The following is a 23,885-nucleotide window of genomic DNA, read 5'->3' as shown; positions in this document are numbered from 1 at the left end:
TCTTATCATGGCTATCTGTCTTTTGATCCTTTCTTCATCATTGTAGCTTGTTTGAAAGCTATGCAATGCGTTAAATTGAGGGCTTAAGTCCTCTTTAGTCCGTTTGTGTTTTTGTTTATATCCCTTCGCCGATCCGCTCTGTAGTGTGGTTTGTGGAGCGGAAGCTTTAGTTATTATTTTTCTCCTGTGTTTCGATTACGCCACAGAATGATTAGACAATTATCGACACACATAATTACAACTGAAAAGCTTTATTGAGTCAATCCCCTGAAATTTACACCTAAGTTGCCTAAGTTTGTACTTTTTCAATACAATAACTTGATGTAGATTCAGTAGATTTCACAATCAACCTTACGCAAGAGTGTTTATCGATAGATTTATCGCATCAACCACACAAAAACTTACAATTTCCACGCACAAACATTAGTCACCTCCGCTTCTCACAAAACCACGGCGAAAATGCGTTACTCTTTGTCCAAAACCACTGCTTTTGACAAAGAAACAACTTTACGCCATAGATTTCTTTCTAGCGACTAGCAATGTTTGCCCCCTGGCGATCCCAAAATCCTTTGCGCATACATGGGTCTCTGATTACTGGAAAATCATTCATTGTTACAGTGATCTGCTCCAAAATGCTATACAAAGTTTCATCAGAAGAATGAATAGATGTGAAAAAATCAGTTTTCATTTGCTTAATTTTAGCTGCTAAGGTAATATTTTTCATGTAATTAACCCATACATTGGCCCATGGAACCAACGTTTAATTAAATTGAATTAAATTAATTTAAATTTGTCAAAAAAAAACCCCCGGATTCCTGTGGACTGAGGCATTAACGTTAAAGAAAAAGAAGAGAGTGTTGTTCTCCTGTTAACATTGACATGAAATGTGTTTTTAATTACGGCCTACAAAGTTTTGTTTTTTATGCGTCGATTCCGGTTCCGTTAATCTGCAACCAATCGATAGCAATCGATACCAATTTATCTATCGATAAGTATTGATAATCGATACCAATCGATAACCACACGAATCTTCGCCATTGATTGGTCATCGATTATCAATATCAATCGATTAATTGATATCGATTGGTATCGATTGATATCGATTGTCATCGACTATCGATTCCATCGATTGGATACCCCGGGAATTAACTAATCCCGCATTAGGCTTAATTTGTTGATCTTTTCCGTAAGCGACTGCCCCCTGTAAGCGACCACTGCGTCGTGCTTACGTGCTTACGAGGTGGTCGCTTACGAGAGAGTTGACTGTATTACAAAAATTAAGATACATGACATTTACAGAAAACGATCTTATACAATCAACAAAGAAGTGCAAAATCCTGCCATTTAGCAATGGAAAGTTTCTGCTGGCCCAAAGTGACCGCTATGTATTTTTCTAGTTCTATCTTATAACTTCTTTTATTATATGGCTGGCTCTGCGAGCAGGCAAGATGAGTCAAATTCTGCGCTGTGATTGGCTACCCGAGCGGGCAAGATGGAGCTATCTTGCCCGCTCGGGATTACCCGTTGCCCGTCCGCTTGGCATCGAAAGTTTAATCCCAACAACAATGCGGGTTTTCTTCGATTTTCTCGTTGTTTTGGGGGAAAACGCTCACTAAAAAGTTCGGTAAACTCTCAACATTTACCTAAAGGAAAGGAAAGAGAATGGAATCGTCCTGGTGTAGTGAAAACTTCGTTTCAGCTACAATGAATGTGAGTTGAACAGGTGAGTTGCTCTGCGTGTAGTATTTTAGATAGAATTGATTTTGAAAAACTTATTGTCTCAAGTCGAGTGCCAAATTGATAAGTTCTCTAGGTTTGCAATGACTGTATTTAAATCATAGCGTAGTGGAAGTTGCGGTTAGTGTTTAGAGCAGTTCAGAAAAGTATTTTTTTCAAGTTCGCCGAAGAAGCTCACGTTTTTAATTCAGCCGCGTCTTGCTTGTTGTAAACAACAAAATCTTGTCAAAGTTTCGCCCAGTTTTCTGATTTACCTGCTCTTTTTTTCGGCTTATGTTTGCATATAATCTCAAAATCTATTGTTTCATTCAAGAATTAATGATTGGAAGCCGAAAACTGTGTAAAAAAAATTTATTATTTACGCCACCGCGCGATCGCGTGAAAATGGCGAGTTTGCCGGATTCTATTCAAATCTTCCCGCTCTTGCGAAAATCTAAATTTTTCGTTCTCGATAATTGTACACTTCCTTTAAGCCATTATAAAGTTAGAGCCCTAAGATAATTTAGGATTCCTTGTTTTCCACGATTACATTCTAATCCAAAGATGCACTGAAAATAAATCTTGCACCGGCCGGCTATGAAGAATTTCTTTCCGAGTTGAGCAGTTTCATGTTGTGTTTTGTTTTGTTTTGTTATTGTAGTTTTAACTTGATGGTAAAGCCATATAATAAATCCTTTATTGACCAAGCTTGTTCGGTCAAGATGGCTGGATATTGGCCTCGTTCTTTTTTTGCGTTTTTATGGACCTCGACCTCGTCTCGGTCCATAAAAACGCAAAAAAAGAACTTGGCCAATATCCAGCCATCTTGACCTCACGCTTGGTCAATAACGCATATTTATTACATTTAACTGTACCGTGGGGCATCCCACTCTGTTAGCATCTATCTGTTTGCTTTTAAGTGCCCATGGGCTCGCCCGGGAAGGGGAGGGGGTGTTGGGATGGGATGGGTATTGCTGGCTTATTTGCTGATGCATTACAATACATCCTGAATTAAGATTTAAGCAGATTCTAAGCTACGGTTTATTTTAGTTCTCTAAAATAATCCCGAACAAAGGTCAAAATTGTAAGCCATTAACAAGTACATAAAACGCACATAAAGTACTTGGCACTGCGATCAACAAATTTTGTTGTCTTTAAAGACCATTGTCTGTCTCAAAAATCTACAAATTACATCTCTCCTGTTTCATCATGATATTCATTGCTGACTGTCATCACCGCCTCCCACCAGAGGTTGCCCCAGATAGTAAACGTGCGCATTGGCGGAGTGTCGTACCGGAAGATATGAGGCTCGTACGGTTTGAACCAGGACTTGTGGAAACGATCGTACTTGCAAACGTCACCCCAAAAAGGACGACTTACTTGAAACCTCACCTCGATTTTACGAGCATTGGAAGGGATATCAACTGACGTTCCGCTACCACTTACTTCTTCAGTAACCCTTGTGCCGTTAAGGAAGAAAGAGACAATCATTTTAGAGCGCCAAGCCCCTTTGGATATATACTTTACTTTCCCATCCACGGGCTGTTCATCTGCTTCAAGCTCCATGTTGGCGAGTTCTTCAGAGAAGGCGTCCAAGGTTTCAGGTACGGGGCTAGGAGTTTCCTCGTTATCGAGTGGCTGGTAGGTAGCGGAGCATTCCCCAGCTCTCCAGTTATGAAGGTCTTCCCTGTTTTCTTTATGCAAAACAAATCTTACTCTGCTTCGCCGTGGAAAAGATTTGATTCCGCTCGGTTTCGCCTCGTCATTGATCGATGGATTCTTCAACTCCTTCTTCAATCTTTGATCAACTTGTACTTCGTTATAAGCATGGTTCACAAATCCGGCAACACCGTCTCTTACAGCACCTAAGGCAGTGTTGGCGGCAACATTCTTGAGCCCATCCACAACGTGTTCCCCAGGGCTTCGATTTTCCACAGTATCGTCTAAACGCTCCTCGACAATCTGAAGAGGGCAGCCGACCACTGCTTCCGTTCCATTCTCAGTTAACATTCTGGGAATGGTTCGAGCCATAGTGTTGCCAAGGCGTCTTGCTCCAGTAATAATAACGATCTGTTCTCCTATTTCTCCCTCAAGGTTAGCCGATGCTGCCGATGCTTGGGCTCCCACGATAGCTTTGGTGACAGCACCCCCTGCTACACCTGCAGCAGCACCCACTACACCCCCGCATAGTGCACGAAAACCTGCCTGCGTCAATGTGACATCCTCTCCATCCACAAATCTTCTACCTGCATCTGTGGCAAGAGACGATGCCACACCACCTACGGCACCCGTGGCTGCTCCAATTCCCACGTACTGACCAGCCGTGACGGCAGCCGACTCCAATGCGGCGCTTCCAATGCCAGTTACCCCTGCAGTTATTCCTGCAGCAGCACCTCCAGTAACCGCACCACCTACAAATCCAATGCCTACCTTCATAAGCCAATCTTTGAAGTGGCACTCATCCACAACGGACGCTTTCTTCAAAGTGTGCTGTACAGACTGCAGTCCAGCTCCGACGAAGCCTCCTCCAAATACCGCCCCGATGGCCACTAGCGCTGGTGCTGCTAATCCAGCAGTAGAAACAGTCAAAGCAATGCCTCCAACAGTCAACAGCGCTGACAAAGCAAAGAGAAACATCCTTTTTCTGTAAGCCTTTTTCTGTTCTTCAGTGACACACTCGGGTTTGAAAATTGTTTTGTAGCGTTGTAAAGACAGCCAACCACTGTCATAGTCAGCTGCATTGTTATAACGCGCACGTTTTTCTTTATCTTGTAGGGTTTCGTAGGCAAAGAGGATCTCCTTGGCGACTTCTTCATCTCCTCCATTGTGATCGGGGTGCCATATACGTATTTGTGTGCGGAATCCTCTCTTGATTGCTTGAGCTTGTTGTTCTTCAGACATCTTACGAACCTTCTTCATGTCAAGCCCCAAAATTTCATAAAAGTTTCGCCCTCCGCTGGTTTGTTTCAATTCTTTATCCCGTTGAAGTTTTCGAAGGCATATTCTTTTCTCTACCTGATCAGCCAATGGCTCTTCAGTGACAATTGGTGAACTGGTTCCTTTGTTGCCAATAACCTTAAATAATTTATCCTCATCCCATTGTTGAAGCTCTACGATTGTCTTCTTTGGTCGATCGTCTTCAAATCTGGCAACAATTTTAAACTGGAACCCGTTCTTGCTGCGATGGAGATAATTTTCGCTGGGTCTGATAATTTTAGACTTGACAGACAACCAACAGATGACGTCCCAAGCTGGGTAAAGGTAGAACGTTATCTGGGCATCGGTTGAGTCATTCACGATCAAAACTGATTTATACTCTTCTTCAGCCATATCTGATTAGTTTCTGTAATTGAATAAAAATTACTTTGAAATACTGCTAACAGACAAGTAGTATAGTAAATGAGGCTACCAGCACACAAAAATCCTATTTATCTTTTCCAAATTTCAAATAATGCTGGCAACGCCATTGAATTTAACTTGAATACCGTGATTATGTCATATATTTTTCAGCAAATTAATTCAAATATTTTTTTGCGCTTGAAATTGTTTTTTTATCAAATAATCAGTATTTTGATTTAAATCATTTGATAACTCTGCGCCTTTCTTGCCATTTAAAGTGCCTATGAAGTAAAAATTTTTTTTGCGTTTTTTTAAAGTTTACCATGTCTTAGTTACGAAATTATAAAAGAAATGCGGTAGAACAAGATGCCTGCTATACTGGCATTACGCGTGATGCTGGGGCTGATTCATTTATTCCAACTGTATACTTCGCCGATTGATAAAACTAGCTATCCTTGCTAATGGAATAGTTTCCCTTGTGTTACGCGACTTAGACTTTCACCGGAAGTTTGTGAAATTCTATTACGATAACGTAAGCCTCTCAATGACCTCTTTTCAGTCTCGCGTCGTGGTCTAAGACTGTCAAACAAAGCACGATTCCTTCGCCATGAACTCACCAATTTCCACCGTTTTAAATGTCGAGTGCTTCTTAGAAGTTATTCTTTCGATTTGCCGCTTCAAAATTGTGAAATTGCTGTTTGAAAACGGCACACTTGAGTCCAGAATATGTTATAAACAATATGGCGCCACAATTTAATGCAGTTTTAATGAAGAAATCAAATGATGCGTTGACGTCACACAGGTAAGGGTGAGTGGGTTCCCTCCCTAGCGATATAAGCGACAAGAATGGATTTTGATTGGCCTGCTGTTGTTGAAGACAATCAGAACAATACATCCCTAGTAGGAGAGGGGAGAGTTTAATGAATAAACAAGATGCCTGCTACACTGGCATTACGCGTGATGCTGGGGCTGATTCATTTATTCCAACTGTATGCTTCGCCGATTGATAAAACTATCCTTGCTAATGGAATAGTTTGAGTCACGACGATCGCGTTACGTTGTTTCCCAAGTTGTGTTACGCTACTCAGGGTTTCAAGGGAAATTGCGGGAATTCCATTGCGATAACGTAAGCTTCTCAATGACCTCTTTTCAGTCTCGCGTCGTGGTCTAGGACTGTCAAACAAAGCACGATTCCTTCGCCATGAACTCACCAATTTCCACCGTTTTAAACTTCGGGTGCTTCTTAGAAGTTGTTCTTTCGATTTGCCGCTTCAAAATGGTGAAATTGATGTTTGAAAACGGCACACTTGAGTCCAGAATATGTTATAAACAATATGGCGCCACAATTTAATGCAGTTTTAATGAAGAAATCAAATGATGCGTTGACGTCACACAGGTAAGGGTGAGTGGGTCCCCTCCCTAGCGATATAAGCGACAAGAATGGATTTTGATTGGCCTGCTGTTGTTGAAGACAATCAGAACAATACATCCCGAGTAGGAGAGGGGAGAGTTTAATGAATAAATTAATGTACCGATTTGCAGCTACGAGGAAGAAAAAAAAAACAAGATGCCTGCTACACTGGCATTACGCGAGATGCTGGGGCTGATTCATTTATTCCAACTGTATGCTTCGCCGATTGATAAAACTATCCTTGCTAATGGAATAGTTTGAGTCACAAAGATCGCGTTACGTTGTTTACCTTGTGTTACGCGACTCAGACTATTACCGGAAATCTGTGAAATTCCATTACGATAATGTAAGCTTTTCAATGACCTCTTTTTAGTCTCGCGTCTTGGTCTAAGACTGTCAAACAAAGCACGATTCCTTCGCCAGGAACTCACCAATTTCCACCGTTTTACGTGTCGGGTGCTTCTCAGAAGTTATTCTTTCGATTTACCGCTTCAAAATGGTGAAATTTCCCTTTGAAAACGGCACACTTGAGTCCAGAACATGTTAAAACAATATGGCGCGACTTAATCCGTCTTTAATAAATATATCAAATGATGCATTGACGTCACACAGGTAAGGGTGAGTGGGTCCCCTCCCTCGCGATATAAGCGACAAGAATGGGTTTTGATTGGCCTGCTGTTGTTGAAGACAATCAGAACAATACATCCCGAGTAGGAGAGGGGAGAGTTTAATGAATAAATTAATGTACCTATTTGTAGCTACGAGGAAGAAAAAAAAACAAGATGCCTGCTATACTGGCATTACGCGAGATGCTGGGGCTGATTCATTTATTCCAACTGTATGCTTCGCCGATTGATAAAACTATCCTTGCTAATGGAATAGTTTGAGTCACGACGATCGCGTTACGTTGTTTTCCGTGTGTTACGCGACTCAGACTATCAGCGGAAATTTGTGGAATTCCATTACGATAACGTAAGCTTCTCAATGACCTCTTTTCAGTCTCGCGTCGTGGTCTAAGACTGTCAAACAAAGCACGATTCCTTCACTAAGAACTCACCAATTTCCACCGTTTTACGTGTCGGGTGCTTCTTAGAAGTTATTCTTTCGATTTACGGCTTCAAAATGGTGAAATTTCCCTTTGAAAACGGCACACTTGAGTCCAGAACATGTTAAAACAATATGGCGCGACTTAATCCGTCTTTAATAAATATATCAAATGATGCATTGACGTCACACAGGTAGGGGTGAGTGGGTCCCCTCCCTCGCAATATAAGCGACAAGAATGGATTTTGATTGGCCTGCTGTTGTTGAAGACAATCAAAACAATACATCCCGAGTAGGAGAGGGGAGAGTTTAATGAATAAACAAGATGCCTGCTATACTGGCATTACGCGTGATGCTGGGGCTGATTCATTTATTCCAACTGTATGCTTCGCCGATTGATAAAACTATCCTTGCTAATGGAATAGTTTGAGTCACGACGATCGCGTTACGTTGTTTTCCGTGTGTTACGCGACTCAGACTATCAGCGGAAATTTGTCAAATTCCATTACGATAACGTAAGCTTCTCAATGACCTCTTTTCTGTCTCGCGTCGTGGCCTAAGACTGTCAAACAAAGCACGATTCCTTCACTAAGAACTCACCAATTTCCACCGTTTTACGTGTCGGGTGCTTCTTAGAAGTTATTCTTTCGATTTACCGCTTCAAAATGGTCAAATTTCCCTTTGAAAACGGCACACTTGAGTCCAGAACATGTTAAAACAATATGGCGCGACTTAATCCGTCTTTAATAAATATATCAAATGATGCATTGACGTCACACAGGTAGGGGTGAGTGGGTCCCCTCCCTCGCGATATAAGCGACAAGAATGGATTTTGATTGGCCTGCTGTTGTTGAAGACAATCAGAACAATACATATCGTTCGCCGATTGATAAAACTATCCTTGCTAATGGAATAGTTTGAGTCACGACGATCACGTTACGTTGCTTCCCTTGTGTTACGCGACTTAGACTTTCACCGGAAATTTTTGAAATTCTATTACGATAACGTAAGCTTCTCAATGACCTCTTTTCAGTCTCGCGTCGTGGTCTAAGACTGTCAAACAAAGCACGATTCCTTCGCCATGAACTCACCAATTTCCACCGTTTTTAATGTCGAGTGCTTCTTAGAAGTTATTCTTTCGATTTGCCGCTTCAAAATGGTGAAATTGCTGTTTGAAAACGGCACACTTGAGTCCAGAATATGTTATAAACAATATGGTGCAACAATTTAATGCAGTTTTAATGAAGAAATCAAATGATGCGTTGACGTCACACAGGTAAGGGTGAGTGGGTCCCCTCCCTAGCGATATAAGCGACAAGAATGGATTTTGATTGGCCTGCTGTTGTTGAAGACAATCAGAACAATACATCCCGAGTAGGAGAGGGGAGAGTTTAATGAATAAATTAATGTACCGATTTGTAACTACGACGAAGAAAAAAAAAAAGAAATCGACCCGTTTTAAGACACGGTATGCCCCCTCAGGGCATCCCGCGTAATTAATGTACCGATTTGTGTATACGACGAAGAAAAAAAAAAAGAAATCGACCCGTTTTAAGACACGGTATGCCCCCTCAGGGCATCCCGCGTAAAAAGAAATCGACCCGTTTTAAGACACGGTATGCCCCCTCAGGGCGTCCCGCGTAATGAGAGTAAAACTTCGCTGTTATTATCCTTTTTTCGATATGGCGAGAAAAGACTCTACCGAAGATTTCTAAATTACATGTACTTCACATAAGCCGTAAATACACGAGGTAACTTTCCCTACAACGCGATGTAATTAAAAATACAGAACATGACGTAATAGTTTTGCCCAACAGGCTCTCTTGTTTTTCCTTAGAGGGCCTATAGGGATTTCTAGTGATGTTACGGTAAATGAGTTCCCCCGTACGACATAATAGAAAACGTTGCATCACGCAGGCAGTCACATTTCCGTGTGTAGGGCATTGTTATAATTAGAGCGGCTGCACATGAGGGTCAAGTCATGAAAATTCAAATACAGAGGTTGAGTATTACTGAGTTAACTGACGCTGCAATCGAGCAGCTTAAACTCTTAACGGGTTCTTGTTTCATATATTACATTAGCCTGTGACAAGACAGGAAGAGGTAGCTCATCCTCTCTGGCCTGTGAACAGGGTCCCAAGTCGGGTGCAGCGCGAAAAGAAAAATGATGAACGTTGTTGAAGCTTCCTTTCATCAGAAACAACAATTCATTATTGAGTCTTTGGTATGCTACCAAATGCAGTCTTAACACAAAAGTATAAGGATGACAGTTTCCCCAATCGTCGCTTTAAAGATAAATTAAAAACCATCAAATCAGAAGTATGTATAAAAAAAAATCAACGCTTTTTCAATTAATTCCAGTTAAGATAAATTACAAACCACAACCTTGCCGTGAAACACACGAGTGAACGTAAACTCTGAATATATAAACCGAGATCTGCAGGACACTTTTCGCCTATTTGTCATTTCGTACAAAATACCGCTACTGATTACAAGCTATATCAACCAAACAGGGTCTAGGTAAAAGCAGTTACCTCAAGCAGTAATTGGTGTCCTCCTCGAAAAAGATCTCTAAATACGACTAATGAAAACGTTTCGAACTCAACGCCAATCGCAAAGTACAATTGTTACCATCTAACTAAACGCTTAACTTGCTATTCGCCGTCTTTATCAACGTAGATTGCACCATTTCAACGTATTAAACCTTGTATCCAGATTGATTGCACCATTTCAGCGTAAACTTGTACCCAGATTGATTGCACAATCACAAAGTAACATTGTACCCAGATTGTTTGCACCATCACAACGTAACCTTACACCGAGATTGTTTTCATAGCATGGCAATAACATAATTGATTTTTCGCTCAAAGTGCACATAAGCTTGCAAAGATTAGATAGCATTTCATATTGACTAAGCTTGTTAAGGGATCATTTATTAAGGGAAATTATAACTTTTCAAAGGCTAATTTTCAATCAATTTCAAAAGTTGCTAATGATATCGTAATCGTATTAAAGGTCACAGCAATCTCAGAGATAGCGGAAATTCTCGTGAAGCAATCTGAGCTGAAAGAAAAAAGAATCACTCAGGCTAAAGATAACGGATATCATCCAAATTCATAAAATCCTATCAGCGTTTTCCATGTGTGCATGCAATAGTAGTATGAGTCACAAAGATAGCGTTATGTTGTTTCACCCACCGACATTTTCGTCAGATACCCCTCCTACCGGTCTGTTTGACGAAATTCTCATCTTTTGTTATTGTATGAAATCACAGCTAACGTAGCTAGAGGCGAACGTCATATACTTACTGTTGGTAGCTTTCTTGAGGAACAAATGACCGCAGAAAACAAAGGAATTAGTTAGTATGAAGTATCTGTTTGTGCGACGTCAGGCGACAATTGAACAATGAAAGTAATTTGTTCCTTTAGGATATTTATTCTCTGACGTATGCGTCTGTTTTCACAAAAATAATCAAAAGGTCAAAAATGCGCAATGACCCGCACATTTCTCCTACCGCTATTTGTTGTGAAAATGTTACTCAAGCCTCAAGGCTGTTAAAATCAGATGTTTGAAAAAGAGAACTTAATACGGTCGGTACACGAGCAATATTTTATGCGTTTATGAGTAAACTGACAAGGCCCATCGTATTAAAGCTTGAATAACACATTGCGTGATGACCCGGGGAGTGATGACGTTAGCCTGTTTTATTTTTTAATTTTAGAAATGGAAGTGTTGATAATCACGCGAGCGACGATGAGTGACATGACAGATCGTTGACTTGCAAAACAATGTTTGTAATACCTCAGGAAACATTCCAACACACCGTAGTATTGCCAAAATGGCCATTCTGCTGCTGTAGCGTCCCATTTTTGTTGTACACGGACGTATTCAATAAGAAACTTACTGTATTTGCCAATGAATAGGTCATTAAAGGGGGAAAAAGTGCTGTAACGTAAAAAACATGAGATGATCAAATGCCCCGGGGTAAATGGGTATTAAAAAGTCTAATGCTCGACTACCGGAATGGACAGTGTGGGAAAATACCCAGTTATTTCCCGGGGAAAGGGGTATCAGTCTCCCATCGTGTATCTAAAACTGTCAAACAAAGCACGATTTTTTTTCGCCAGGAACTATCCAATTTCCACCGTTTTAAATGTCGAGTGCTTCTTTGAAGTCATTCTTTTGATTTACCGCTTCAAAATAGTTGCTTCGCAGATTGATAAAACTATCCTTGCTAATGGAATAGTTTGAGTAACGATGATCGCGTTCCATTACGATAACGTAAGCGTATCAATGATCTCTTCTCAAGTCCCATCGTGCTCTAGAACTGTCAAACAAAGCACGATTCCTTCGCCAGGAACTCTCCAATTCCCACCGTTTTAGATATCGACTGCTTCTTAGAACTAACTCTTTCGACTTACCGCTTCAAAATGGTTAATCTTCCGTTTGAAACGGAACACTTGAGTCCACAACATGTTAACAATATGCATGGCGCCACAAATTTAATCCTAGATTAACGAATACATCAAATGATGCTTTGACGCCACACAGGTAGGGGTGAGTACGTCCCCTCCCTCGCGATATACGCGACAAGAATAGATTTTGATTGGCCTGCTTTTGTTGAAGACAATCAGAAGAATACATCCCGACTAGTTTAATAAATAAATTAATGTGCAGATTTGTTGCTACGAGTACCGACATTTTACGCGAGATACTGGGGCTAATTCATTTATTCCAACTGTGTGCTTCGCCGATTGATAAAACTATCCTTGCTAATGGATATTTTGAGTCACGAAGATGGCGTTATCTTGTTTCCCTTGTGTTACGCTACAAAGGGTCCCACAGGAAATTTTGGAAATTCCATTACGATAACGTAAGCTTCTCAATGACCTCTTTTTAGTCTCCCATCGATCCATCGTGGATCGGGACTGTCAAACAAAGCACGATTCCTTAGCCAGGAACTCTCCAATTTCCACCGTTTTAAATGTCGAGTGCTTCTTAGAAGTTATTCTTTCGATTTACCGCTTCAAAATGGTGAAATTTCCGTTTGAAAACGGCACACTTGAGTCCACAACATGTTAACAATATGGCGCCACAATTTAATGCAGTCAGTAATGAAGAAATCAAATGATGCGTTGACGTCACACAGGTAGGGGTGAGCGGGTCCCCTCCCTAGCGATATAAGCGACAAGAATGGATTTTGATTGGCCTGCTTTTGTTGAAGACAATCAGAAGAATACATCCCGGGTAGGAGAGGGGAGGGTTTAATGAACAAGATGCCTGCTATACTGGCATTACGCGAGATGCTGGGGCTGATTCATTTATTCCAACTGTATGCTTCGCCGATTGATAAAACTATCCTTGCTAATTCGCCGATGTCACGCGCGGCCATATTGGGAATTTCCAACATGAAATCGAGGCGATGCGTGTCTGGTGTACTTGTCGGGATTGTAGTGATGGCGGTCGCGATGGCGACCGTTTCTGTTGTGTCTGAGTTTTGGCACAAAAACCTCGACCAAATACCAGTTATCACTGGCTCGTTTATAGAAAAATTTGCAAGGGAGAACCTTCCTATAAAGGCCACGTTGTCAAGAGGGTACAAGTTTTATCATGAAGGTTTTATTCATGATGTACAAGGTTTGTGGTTTCTCAATAAAAATGTGTTCGATAAGCAGTTGTGTTGGTGTTTTGATTGTAGTAAGCTTAAGCTTAAGTGGTTTTTCTGTCATTTTTCGTGGAGTCCGGCTTCGTCTAGTTCCATCGATAATTGGTAGCCGTGTTTTAGTGTTTTTTCTTTTACATGTCACACGCAGTGAGAAACCCCTCAAGGACAGTTGGTTGTGCCGTGCGTTGCCGTTGTTTTAGAAGCATGAAGAAAAACGAGGAACCACACTTAATCACTGTTGTCTTTTCTAATCAAAACGATATCGGGATAGACAGTTTCAATTGCAGCTGTGCCGCTGGGAAAGGCTTGTGTCAACATACAATTGGCTTACTGTATGCGTTAAATCATTACCAACTTCTTGGTTTGAAAAGTGTTCCGCCGATTATTTCGAAAACATCATTGCCTCAGGTATGTGTCAAACAGCTTTTCTTTTCTTTTTTGGGGAAAATAGAATTTTTAAAGTGGAATTAAATTGTGTATGGGTCTGGGAGTGAATTTAACTGGCTTTACATGCATAAACAAAACGGGACACGATTTATGAAAGCTGATGAAAAGCCACTCGTGAACGTAAAAGTTAATTTACGATCGTGAATTTAACTGGCTTTATATTTACGTGCGTACGTATACGTATAAAATAAAACGAGTCGAGAGGCAATTCGTGTATGAGAAGCCACACGTGGGTAAACGTAAAAATTGAACTTTGTTTAATTCGTAAAATTTATGCGGAAGTGTTAAAAATTACTAATTTTTGATTTAGGTAAAGAACTGACACGTGGTGAATAAAGTTTAAGTTTTACGAGCCTACAATTGTGTTTACAAACGATTGATTTTATTTCTTAGACATGGCATATTCCAAAAAGAGTCGATGGAATCAAACCAAGGCCAATGTCCGAAGTGACAATTGAGAAACCCCCATGTAAGCCCCCTACAGTCGATACTGGTATAAAGAAAAAACAAAAAATATCCGGTGTTGCCCCAAAGGTGTACACGCCCTTCAAACAGCCCCTTGCAGACTTGGATGTGCCTCGAGATTTGAAACCCCTGATTAAGGACACAACTCCAGAACCAGGGTTTTTAAGAATATGGCCAGACAGTGACGAGGATACCCCGCTAGTAGACAGCAGGTTTGGGATGGTCCCCAGAGGCTGTGTGTTGTCGTACCAGCAACCACTCTCTGCTTCTGACAACTCTCGTGTGAGTCATTCTGGGATGACTGAAGCACCAAATTTCAACTTCCCGCACTTGACATATCCACCCATAGTTCTGGATGAACAACAACAACTCCACTTCGATAGCCTTCGGGTTACCGAAGAACAGTCCCAGGACTATGAGCGTCAAACAAGGGAGCAGTCTTTCAGTAAAGACTGGTACAGATTAAGAAACTACCGTCTGACTGCGTCAAATTTCAAAAGTGTGTGCTCTAGGAGAAAAAACTTTGAAGCCCTTGCTGATCGATTGCTGAGAGGATCAAAAATCTAGACCGCTGCTATGAAATATGGAATAGAACACGAGGACGAGGTGGCCCAATTTTACGCCGAACATTTCAATCGCGATGTTTTCAAAGTTGGTTTTGTGATCAATCCCAGTGTGCCCCATCTCGGTTGCAGCCCAGATAGGAGGGTGTACGACCCTTCTGAAAGTTCTCCCTGGGGTCTCTTTGAAATCAAGTGCTCTATGAAAGACGAGCGGAAAGATGTGCCATACCTCCAACAAGATCTAACAACAGGAGAATACTCTCTTAAGAAAAGCCACCTATATTACTATCAAGTGATTGGCTGCTTGGGGATTTCTGGTAGTGGGTGGTCAGAGTTCTTTGTGCAATGCCAAAAAGAATACCATTATGAACGAATCTACAAAGATGACAACTTGTTTTCAAACATCTGTGACGATTTACATCAATTTTATTTCAATTATTTTCTACCAGCATCAGTAGCCTCAGGAAATTAATTAAGATTGAATTCAGGGGCGTAGTTAGGGGATGGTCCTCAAATACCCCTCCCCCCTCACCCACTGGCCATCATGAAGTACCGTAGTAGTGTCCAAGATGTTGCCATTTGGGCAGTAGAGTGGAGAATTCTGGACATAATGTTTGAAATTTTCCAATGATGGGTGGGGGCATGACCAACATTGCACCTAGACAGCAGCCAGCACCCCTTCCCTCTCTCAATCAAAAATCCTGTCTACGCCCCTAGAATTACTATGTAAAAATTATTCTTCAAAGGTGCTAGGTATCTGGCTTGAACATTCAGTCTCCACCGAAATTTTTGGTCACTGAACAGTATTCTATGTTCAGTTGACAACACTGGAAAAATCAATGTTTCACTTTAAACCGTTTTGTTACCGTACACACATTTGCTTACTTCCCGGGGAAAAGGTTTTTGGTAGTCCTTCCCCCGGTTTCTTCTGGTGCAGGCATACTTTGCATACATTCTTATGGAGTATTATTTCTTGTAAATAGACATTTAGTTATAATATTCTTGTAAATAGCGCTTTAGTGTTAATAGTTTCAATGTGTTTTTGTCGCATGAAATAAGCCCGTTGATCATGATAAGGGCGCATGTTAATAATTGTTTTATGTCATGTTATTTTTGGCGGGGGACCACTGTGTTGACTGTGCAGTCATTGTTGTTTATTTTATTTTATTACCCATTTAGCATGCAGGGGTATCATGGGGTCACCATCCCCACTCATTGTTGCTCATTGTTGTTGTTGAGCTTCAAATCGATGTGGTTCCCTGAACCCCCTCCCCTTATTATAAGTATTATTAAATATTATTTTACTATTACATACATTACATTATATTACATCACATCACATCATATCACATGATATTATATATTATAAGCTGAATTGTGTTTTCAGTCTAGGCTATAATTGTTACCCTAACAAGGGTGGCTTAGGGGTTGCTGGCAGTTGCCAAAGGTGCCACCCCAGACTCTGGTGGGCAGATGCATCCATATTCCCACAGTAGGCTGAAACATAAGCTTGCCCTACCCCAGTGCCCATTACCCTCAATTAAATTTTAACATATATTTATACTAAAAATCAGTAGTTATGAGTGGAACCTAAAGATTTATTTAAGACTCTGGTTAGGGCGGGAACGTCCAACTTCCCGTAGTAGGGAGCATAATTATTTAAGCTTTGCCTACCCCATGCCCTCACAAGCTAGTATTCAATATTAATATTATTATGATTTTTCATAAAATAGTGGCCCCTGAAAATTAGTTATGAGACATGCCACTGTCCACAATTGATTGACACTTCCAGCCATGCTGAGAGGAATGATGCCATCAAAGAAATGAAATTCTTTGACACGTCGTATGGCTCGCTCGACATGCACTCTCAAATTGTGGATGCGCTTGCTCTTTGTCAGATCTTCCTTTGTAAACTGACCCTTGCTGCTAAGGAATGCAGGTATTGCTAACTCACACCCAATGGGGGTTAGGAGGTCCTTGATTGTGAATCCCTTATCAGCAAGAATCTGATCACCAGGTTCAAGTAATACCAAAAGGCCAGACTGCTTCACAAGTTCCTTATCGGAGATCGATCCAGCAAACAGTCCACTCACATGAATTACCTCGCCAGAGGGGGAGATGACAACATTCCCTTTGTATGTGGTGTGGCTCTTGTAAGAAGAGTAGAATTCAGTGTTCAGCATTAAACTGGAAGGTGCTTCTGTTTTAATCTCTGACGCGTCGATGATCCCGCGACATCTTGGATAGAGCTTTTTGAAGCACTCAGGCATGTGTTTTTGAATTTTTTTTCTTGAAGGCCAAATTGGCATAGTGCCAAACACAAAATATAAAAAATTTGACCATGAAATAAAAACACGACTGACTGTTGCAACTGAAATGCCAAATTTGTCTGCAAGGTCCTGGTTAAATGATCCCAGTCGCAATTTATGTAAAAATAAATAGAATTGGTGAAACAAGCTTAACTTGCAGTTCTTCATCGCATCCCTAAGTTGATCCACTTCCTCAACCCCCTTATGTTTTAAACGCTGTATTTGGGACCATGAGAACATTTTTTCAGCAGTTGGTTGAATAACATAAAATGTGGCACTTAGAACATCATATGAGGGGAATCCTGTGTAAAATTTTGTTATTTCATCTGGTTTGGACTGGAGGTCCACAAAAGAATGCACTGCCTGTAAATGATTTAGCTTTGTTTCCAGCTCATGGATTCTGTTTTGAGCAGCTAAGAGCATGTCCTCAGTAGATGGTGTCTGGACTTGATCTTCACTGGTAATATAGTCATGGTTGTTAATAGTTGGTGTGCAGGTTTCTGGAACTTCACTTTCCTGTTCACAAACATTTTCTACAACTGAATAAAAATAATTCGGGCGTTAATAAGATCCACACATACTTTTTTATACCTTTAATTATTATAATAACACAACCAACAATTTGCATGAAATTGTGCTCTAATAGCAACATTATTATGTACAACTTTTTAATTATAAGCCAGAATTAAACAAAAGAACAAAAAGGCTATAGATTGCATGATAGAATACCTTCCAGACGCAGTCACTTATTCATTTACATGTTATTGCATCTTATTGAATAGCTTTTGTTTTTGTACGCCTCGTTCAAACTAAGACATGTAATTAGCGACCGAGTAGTCTAAAATCTAATATTTTATCTGTGTATTTTCCGATCGATTCGCAGATGAGAATATTTTAACATCAAAAAATAGCTGCTCGCTAGGCCGCTCCGGATTAGCTCTTGTAGTACTGGTACACAATTACAAGGCAGAAACAAACGACTATCCACTAATTAAACGACAGTCTAATTTGAAAACGAAAACTATCAAAACAACGACCTCCGGGCCGCGCCGATGAATCGCTCCAACTTTTATCAAATTATGTTTACATTTTACGCAATACAGTTTCTCGGAATTGCCTTTTTTTGTCGGAATTTACCTTTTTTTATATCTCTATATTCTAAAGTGAATTCCGGACTACAAAAATTGTAAAATAGAAAATGTGTTTAGTACGAAAACAAGCAAATACCTGTGTGCGGCAAATTCGTTCGCTGAATCCTGCTTGTTGTTCTGCATGTCGGCCTTTTCTTAGGTGATTTGGTCCATTTAAATATACAAGGAACTGCTCCCTGGGCAACCACAGTTTTCCTTGTTAATGTTTTTTTTAAGTCTTGTGGCTGGAAGTGCTCGGAGCACACCTTTGTGCTGTCTGATATCTGAAACAACAAGTTGTTGTTGTACTTACTACTGACAGCAAATAGTCAGCCGCACGAAAATGACAAATGTGACAACGACGTTTAATTTACAACTTGTAAACATCAAGCAAGTCAAAACGTTTGTAAATTCAAACTGGCAATAATGTATGTAATCATGATAAAAATAACATTTTGCACTTTTTTACCTTCCCAACGGTACATGCAGCTTAACAGCCGCGGTCGGCCGCCGGCGGGAAAAAGTGGACAAGCTTGTGCATGATGTGAAATAATGCGAACAAAAAACATCGGCTCACCTTGAAGAATTTGCCCACATCTCGGCCAATTTTTATGACCCAATCTTTCTTGGCCTTTTTAATTGCTGGAAACCTATGAAAAGTTATCCCTCGTCTTCGTGACTCTGCGGACCTTTTGTTGTGACACAAAGGTACGCAACATCTGTCTTTGTTCGGCATGTTGCGACGAGGAGTTGCGGTGGCAACAGTTGCTGTAAACAAAAGCACGCATCGCCTCGATTTCATGCTAAGATGGCCGTCGCGTGACATCGGCGAATGGAATAGTTTGAGTCACGACGAGCGCGTTACGTTGTTTTCCGTGTGTTACGCGACTCAGACTATCAGCGGAAATTTGTGGAATTCCATTACGATAACGTAAGCTTCTCAATGACCTCTTTTCAGTCTCGCGTCGTGGTCTAAGACTGTCAAACAAAGCACGATTCCTTCACTAAGAACTCACCAATTTCCACCGTTTTACGTGTCGGGTGCTTCTTAGAAGTTATTCTTTCGATTTACCGCTTCAAAATGGTCAAATTTCCCTTTGAAAACGGCACACTTGAGTCCAGAACATGTTAAAACAATATGGCGCGACTTAATCCGTCTTTAATAAATATATCAAATGATGCATTGACGTCACACAGGTAGGGGTGAGTGGGTCCCCTCCCTCGCAATATAAGCGACAAGAATGGATTTTGATTGGCCTGCTTTTGTTGAAGACAATCAAAACAATACATCCCGAGTAGGAGAGGGGAGAGTTTAATGAATAAATTAATGTACCGATTTGTGTATACGACGAAGAAAAAAACAAGATGCCTGCTTTACTGGCATTACGCGTGATGCTGGGGCTGATTCATTTTTTCCAACTGTATGCTTCGCCGATTGATAAAACTATCCTTGCTAATGGAATAGTTCGAATCACGACGATCGCGTTACGTTCTTTTCCTTGTGTTACGCGACTCAGACTTTCACCGGAAATATGTGGAATTCCATTACGATAACGTAAGCTTCTCAATGACCTCTTTTTAGTCTCGCGTCGTGGTCAAGTCCTGTCAAACAAAGCACGATTCCTTCGCCATGAACTCACCATTTTCCACCCTTTTAAATGTCGAGTGCTTCTTAGAAGTTATTCTTTCGATTTGCCGCTTCAAAATGGTGAAATTTCCGTTTGAAAACGGCACACTTGAGTCCAGAACATGTTATAAACAATATGGAGCCAAATTTAATCCGTTTTTAATAAATAGATCAAATGATGCGTTGACGTCACACAGGTAGGGGTGAGTGGGTCCCCTCCCTCGCGATGTAAGCGACAAGAATGGATTTTGATTGGCCTGCTTCTGTTGAAGACAATCAGAACAATACACCCCGAGTAGGAGAGGGGTGAGTTTAATGAATAAATTAATGTACCGATTTGTAGCTACGACGAAGAAAAAGAAATCGTCCCGTTTTTAGACACGGTATGCCCCCTCAGGGCATCCCGCGTAAAAAAGAAATCGACCCGTTTTAAGACACGGTATGCCCCCTCAGGGCATCCCGCGTAATAAATTAATGTACAGGTTTGCGATTACGAGGAAGAAAAAAAAAAAAAAAGAAAAAAAAGAAATCGACCCGTTTTTAGACACGGTATGCCCCTTCAGGGCATCCCGCGTAAAAAAAGAAAAAAAAGAAATCGACCCGTTTTTAGACACGGTATGCCCCCTAAGGGCATCCCGTGTAAAAAAAAAAAAAAAGAAATCGACCCGTTTTTAGACACGGTATGCCCCCTCAGGGCATCCCGCGTAATTAATGTACCGATTTGTAGCTACGACGAAGAAAAAGAAATCGATCCGTTTTTAGACACGGTATGCCCCCTCAGGGCATCCCGCGTAAAAAACAATAAGATGCTTTTCTAGTCGTACAAAGTAGCCCAAAATGACAAAAATAGTGTCCCTGGGACTGGGAACTAGTTTAGCGTTTGATGACGTAGCAAATGCCTCAGAGATTTGTTTACAACACATCTCGCCTTGTTAATACACGGAATCGCCTAATACTTTTATCGCGAAAATTTCGTGTTCAAGGTTTCTCCCCCAAAAAATGGCGGACAATAACGAAGTAGTGTCCTTTACCGAAACTTTTCCAACGGATATCTGAAAGAGTCAAGCGATTCAGGCAAAATGTAAGTTGCTGCAATCGTTCCGATGTGGATCATACTGGCGTCGAACAGCTCAAGAATATAAGACGAGGACGAGGATCAAGATGGCCTTACCGCTACCGTTCTGCGCGCTCGATTCGAAGGCGACGTTTCGATGAATGATTTTTTAGTACTTGGATATATTTTGCCGAAATGAAAAGGCGAAGAATTACGTAGTTCTGTGAGCTAGAAATTGTCTCTTCAAACTCGATTTTGTTCGATTTGAGAATGCGAGAAAGCACAGATGCTATAAATGGAAATTGCACAGGCCGGTCAAAAACTCACTTTTGATGGAAGTAATAGTTTTTAAACTTCAGATCGAGCACATCAGTTAACTCACAAACATGATGAATTTTCTGCGATGACCAACACGCTTACGCAAGATTTTGACTAGCCTGTTCCAGGCTCCTAGAGAGAAGCGCGAAGGAGAGAGCGAGGGGACGAAAACGACGGGCTCTCCTTCGCGCTTCTCTCTAGGAGCCTGGAACAGGCTAGATCTTGACAGACCCGGCTAAGCGACTCCCGCTGTGTGTCTGTTGTGTTGACAAAAGCCTCTGTAGTTTTGCTCTCTTGTATAAAAGATTCTTCCCTTTTGATCAAAATGTGGTGTGACCGCTCGTGATCGTGAGGGGAAATGCTCAAATATACTGACTGAAGGTTTTCTTACTGTTCGTTAGGATTAGTTTTCGATATGCATGACAATGTGTATGCTACAATTCCCGGGTACAATTGTAGCTCTGTGGCATTTGTTTAGGTTTATCGGCTCGAGTAAAGCAAGATTTCTGGGAGCGCTAAATAAATTTATGTCATCTGCCAAGACTGAGGATCCGTGGATTTCTCAACCGGTGATTGCATGCTCATGTTATGTTAACTGCAGTAAGATGGCAGGATGTTTGTTTATCACAGATATGAGAGTCTGAGTGTAATATATCCACAGCTGATCATCGTTGTCTTTCGCTTTCGAGAGCTATGGCTTGAATCTTTCCTGTGAATTCGGGCAAACCGAATTTACTTCTGCCGTAAAGTTTCGTCTCTCGGGAAGTAATGTGTGCATATTCTCGGCATGCCAGTTTTTTTCGCGCAGTTTGTCATATTGGAGTTATCAGCCGCATAATAAGTCGCCGAGATCGAAAAAACTCCCTTCGCCGCCATGTCACTCGTGTGTTCCAAAGTATTTTCTACGTCACAACCTTGTAATACGATCGTTTTGGCCGCGCGCTGATGGAGACACTTTCCGGCGCTAAATTCGAACCTTTCAGGGATCATAATTGCGGATTGAGAAGGTTTTGTTCAGTAAAACCCACATATTCAGACCGAGAAATTCATAAACTAACAAACCGTGACAAAAATTTTTTTACTTCATAGGCACTTTAAATTAACTACTTTATTTACCTATTCGACTAACCCAATGTTGTACTTGATTCAGATCCTCCGGGGTTAAGATTCTTTGTTTATTGCATTTGCATTATAATGTAGCATTCACATTCAAATAATATGGAAATACTTAGGACAAAACATTTTATGCCCAAGGGATTTGAATTGGGTACAACAACATTTTTGTGACCGAGTTATGGTTTTATTTAAAAACAGGAAGTCGAGACTTTTTTTTGCCTAACATTAAACCGCTGGGTTCAAAAGTTGGTTTGTTTTTTCGGTGCCTTCATTTAATAGAAGAATTAACTTCAAGATTCCAGTTTACGTCATGTGAAAAGATTCGTGTGGAGAATGTTCGCCTCCAAGATAAACAGTGTTCTCTACCACTCACGTTTGGTTTTTAAAAGATTTATTCAACTAATTTGATCTCACAGTTGGTCACAGTTTCTACCAAAGGTTGCATGGTTCCTTCGAATCACACCACAAACGATCTAATTTCACGATAATTGCAATTACTCAAATGTGACTCAAATGCTAAAATAATCAAATCTCACACAATCCACAATCAGCTTCAGTCTCCAACACCAGATTCAGTGACGCTTATTAACAAAAGCTCACATGGGTGCTGAAGAAGAATTTACCTTCATTAAATAATAAACAATTATTCACCATGGTGATGGATACGGTATTTACCTCGCCGCTTTCGCGTCTCGGTAAATATCCATCACTTTCACCAATACTGAGGTGAAAAATTGTTTTAGTATAAACCATACAAGCTGAATATCTAGTGGACCACAAAATTATTTTGTTACTGACACTATACCGACAAATGGTATAGAATTTTATAATCTTGCGCGCCACGCGGTAAGCCTGATTTCTAAACGGTTCCGTCTCGCTTTCTTGCAGACAAACAAAACTTTTGGAGACACTTTTTTAGTTCTTACAGTGTCATTTCTTCATTTTTTCTGTGAAATTCGTCTTGTTGTTGAGACAATGCTGAAAAATATCAGATGTTTCATTGTTTTCATTGTAATTTAGAGCTCGACAGTTTCGTAAACCAGGGATTGTATTTTCAATTTTTCAGCTTAGGATATGAGGTTGAAAAGATTAAATAACTTACCGTCAAACCAAACTTTGTTCCCTCGTTTTTCGAAATAACTTCCTCTTAAGTAACCGTGGCGAAACGGGAAGCCATCTTGTTTCTCTTCGGCTAATAGACTATTCTGCTAACCAAATTCAGATCCCCCAGGGTTAAGATTATTTGTTTATTGCATTTGCATTATAATGCAGCATTCATATTTAAATGATATGGAAATACTTAGAACAAAGATTTTATGCCCAAAGGATTTGAATTGGGTACAACATTACGTTAGCCGACTTGGTCTATGACCTCCAAGCTAGCCAATCAGCGCGCGAAAAGTACTATTTACTTGTGTGGTATATATGCCGTTTACAATTTGGAAGGATGGAGAATAAATACAGTCGAGCGTTTTAAGAAAGTTTTGGAAGAGTACAAAAGGATCTTACGCAGAAGACAGAAGATTACAATAGTAGATAAAGAAAGCAGTGAAGGAGAATCGACAAGTAAGAAAACTGGCTACCAATCCATATTCAAAGAAGGAGGCATGAAATCTGAGGATTTTAATTGAACTCCAATTCTCGTCGTTTTTATTCTTGTACTCTACATATATCTTAATGG

General features: G+C 40.6%; 3 protein-coding genes and 1 pseudogene across 3 annotated transcripts in view; 1 reads left to right on the top strand and 3 right to left on the bottom strand.

Annotated features, from left to right (window-relative positions):
* LOC146458221 (uncharacterized) overlaps positions 1-23,392 on the bottom strand; it is a 61,605-nt gene extending 38,213 nt beyond the window's left edge. Inside the window, exon 1 of the mRNA XM_085090978.1 lies at positions 23,307-23,392. The gene's annotated coding sequence lies outside the window, so the exon portion shown is untranslated. The remainder of the gene's footprint in view (positions 1-23,306) is intronic.
* Positions 615-23,398, bottom strand: LOC146458220 (uncharacterized). The gene is made up of 3 exons (XM_085090979.1): positions 23,307-23,398; positions 2,567-5,059; positions 615-1,410 (listed from the first exon to the last, which is right to left on the bottom strand). Exon 2 carries the CDS (start codon positions 5,044-5,046, stop codon positions 2,905-2,907), a length of 2,142 nt encoding a protein of 713 aa, XP_084947105.1. The 5' UTR covers positions 5,047-5,059; positions 23,307-23,398; the 3' UTR covers positions 615-1,410; positions 2,567-2,904.
* Positions 12,881-15,127, top strand: LOC146458223 (uncharacterized; annotated as a pseudogene).
* On the bottom strand, positions 15,059-19,654 carry LOC146458222 (uncharacterized). Its single transcript, XM_085090737.1, has 3 exons — positions 18,667-19,654; positions 18,187-18,373; positions 15,059-17,498 (listed from the first exon to the last, which is right to left on the bottom strand). Exons 1-3 carry the CDS (start codon positions 18,913-18,915, stop codon positions 16,363-16,365), a joined length of 1,572 nt encoding a protein of 523 aa, XP_084946863.1. The 5' UTR covers positions 18,916-19,654; the 3' UTR covers positions 15,059-16,362.
* Positions 23,399-23,885: the final 487 nt, after the last annotated feature.

This window comes from Pavona decussata, unplaced genomic scaffold (assembly GCF_977016875.1).
Source record: "Pavona decussata unplaced genomic scaffold, jaPavDecu1.1 SCAFFOLD_233, whole genome shotgun sequence".
NCBI classification, from domain to species: domain Eukaryota; kingdom Metazoa; phylum Cnidaria; class Anthozoa; order Scleractinia; family Agariciidae; genus Pavona; species Pavona decussata.
Note: the sequence above shows the minus strand (reverse complement) of the source record. Positions and strands in the feature narration are given on the sequence as shown.

Coding starts and splice junctions, on each gene's coding strand:
- LOC146458220 (XM_085090979.1), bottom strand. CDS start 5,046: ATGGCTGAAGAAGAGTATAAATCAGTTTTGATCGTGAATGACTCAACC.
- LOC146458222 (XM_085090737.1), bottom strand. CDS start 18,915: ATGTCACGCGACGGCCATCTTAGCATGAAATCGAGGCGATGCGTGCTT. Junction 18,374..18,666: donor ATGTGGGCAAATTCTTCAAG/GTGAGCCGATGT, acceptor TTGTTGTTTCAG/ATATCAGACAGCACAAAGGT. Junction 17,499..18,186: donor AACGAATTTGCCGCACACAG/GTATTTGCTTGT, acceptor ATTTTTATTCAG/TTGTAGAAAATGTTTGTGAA.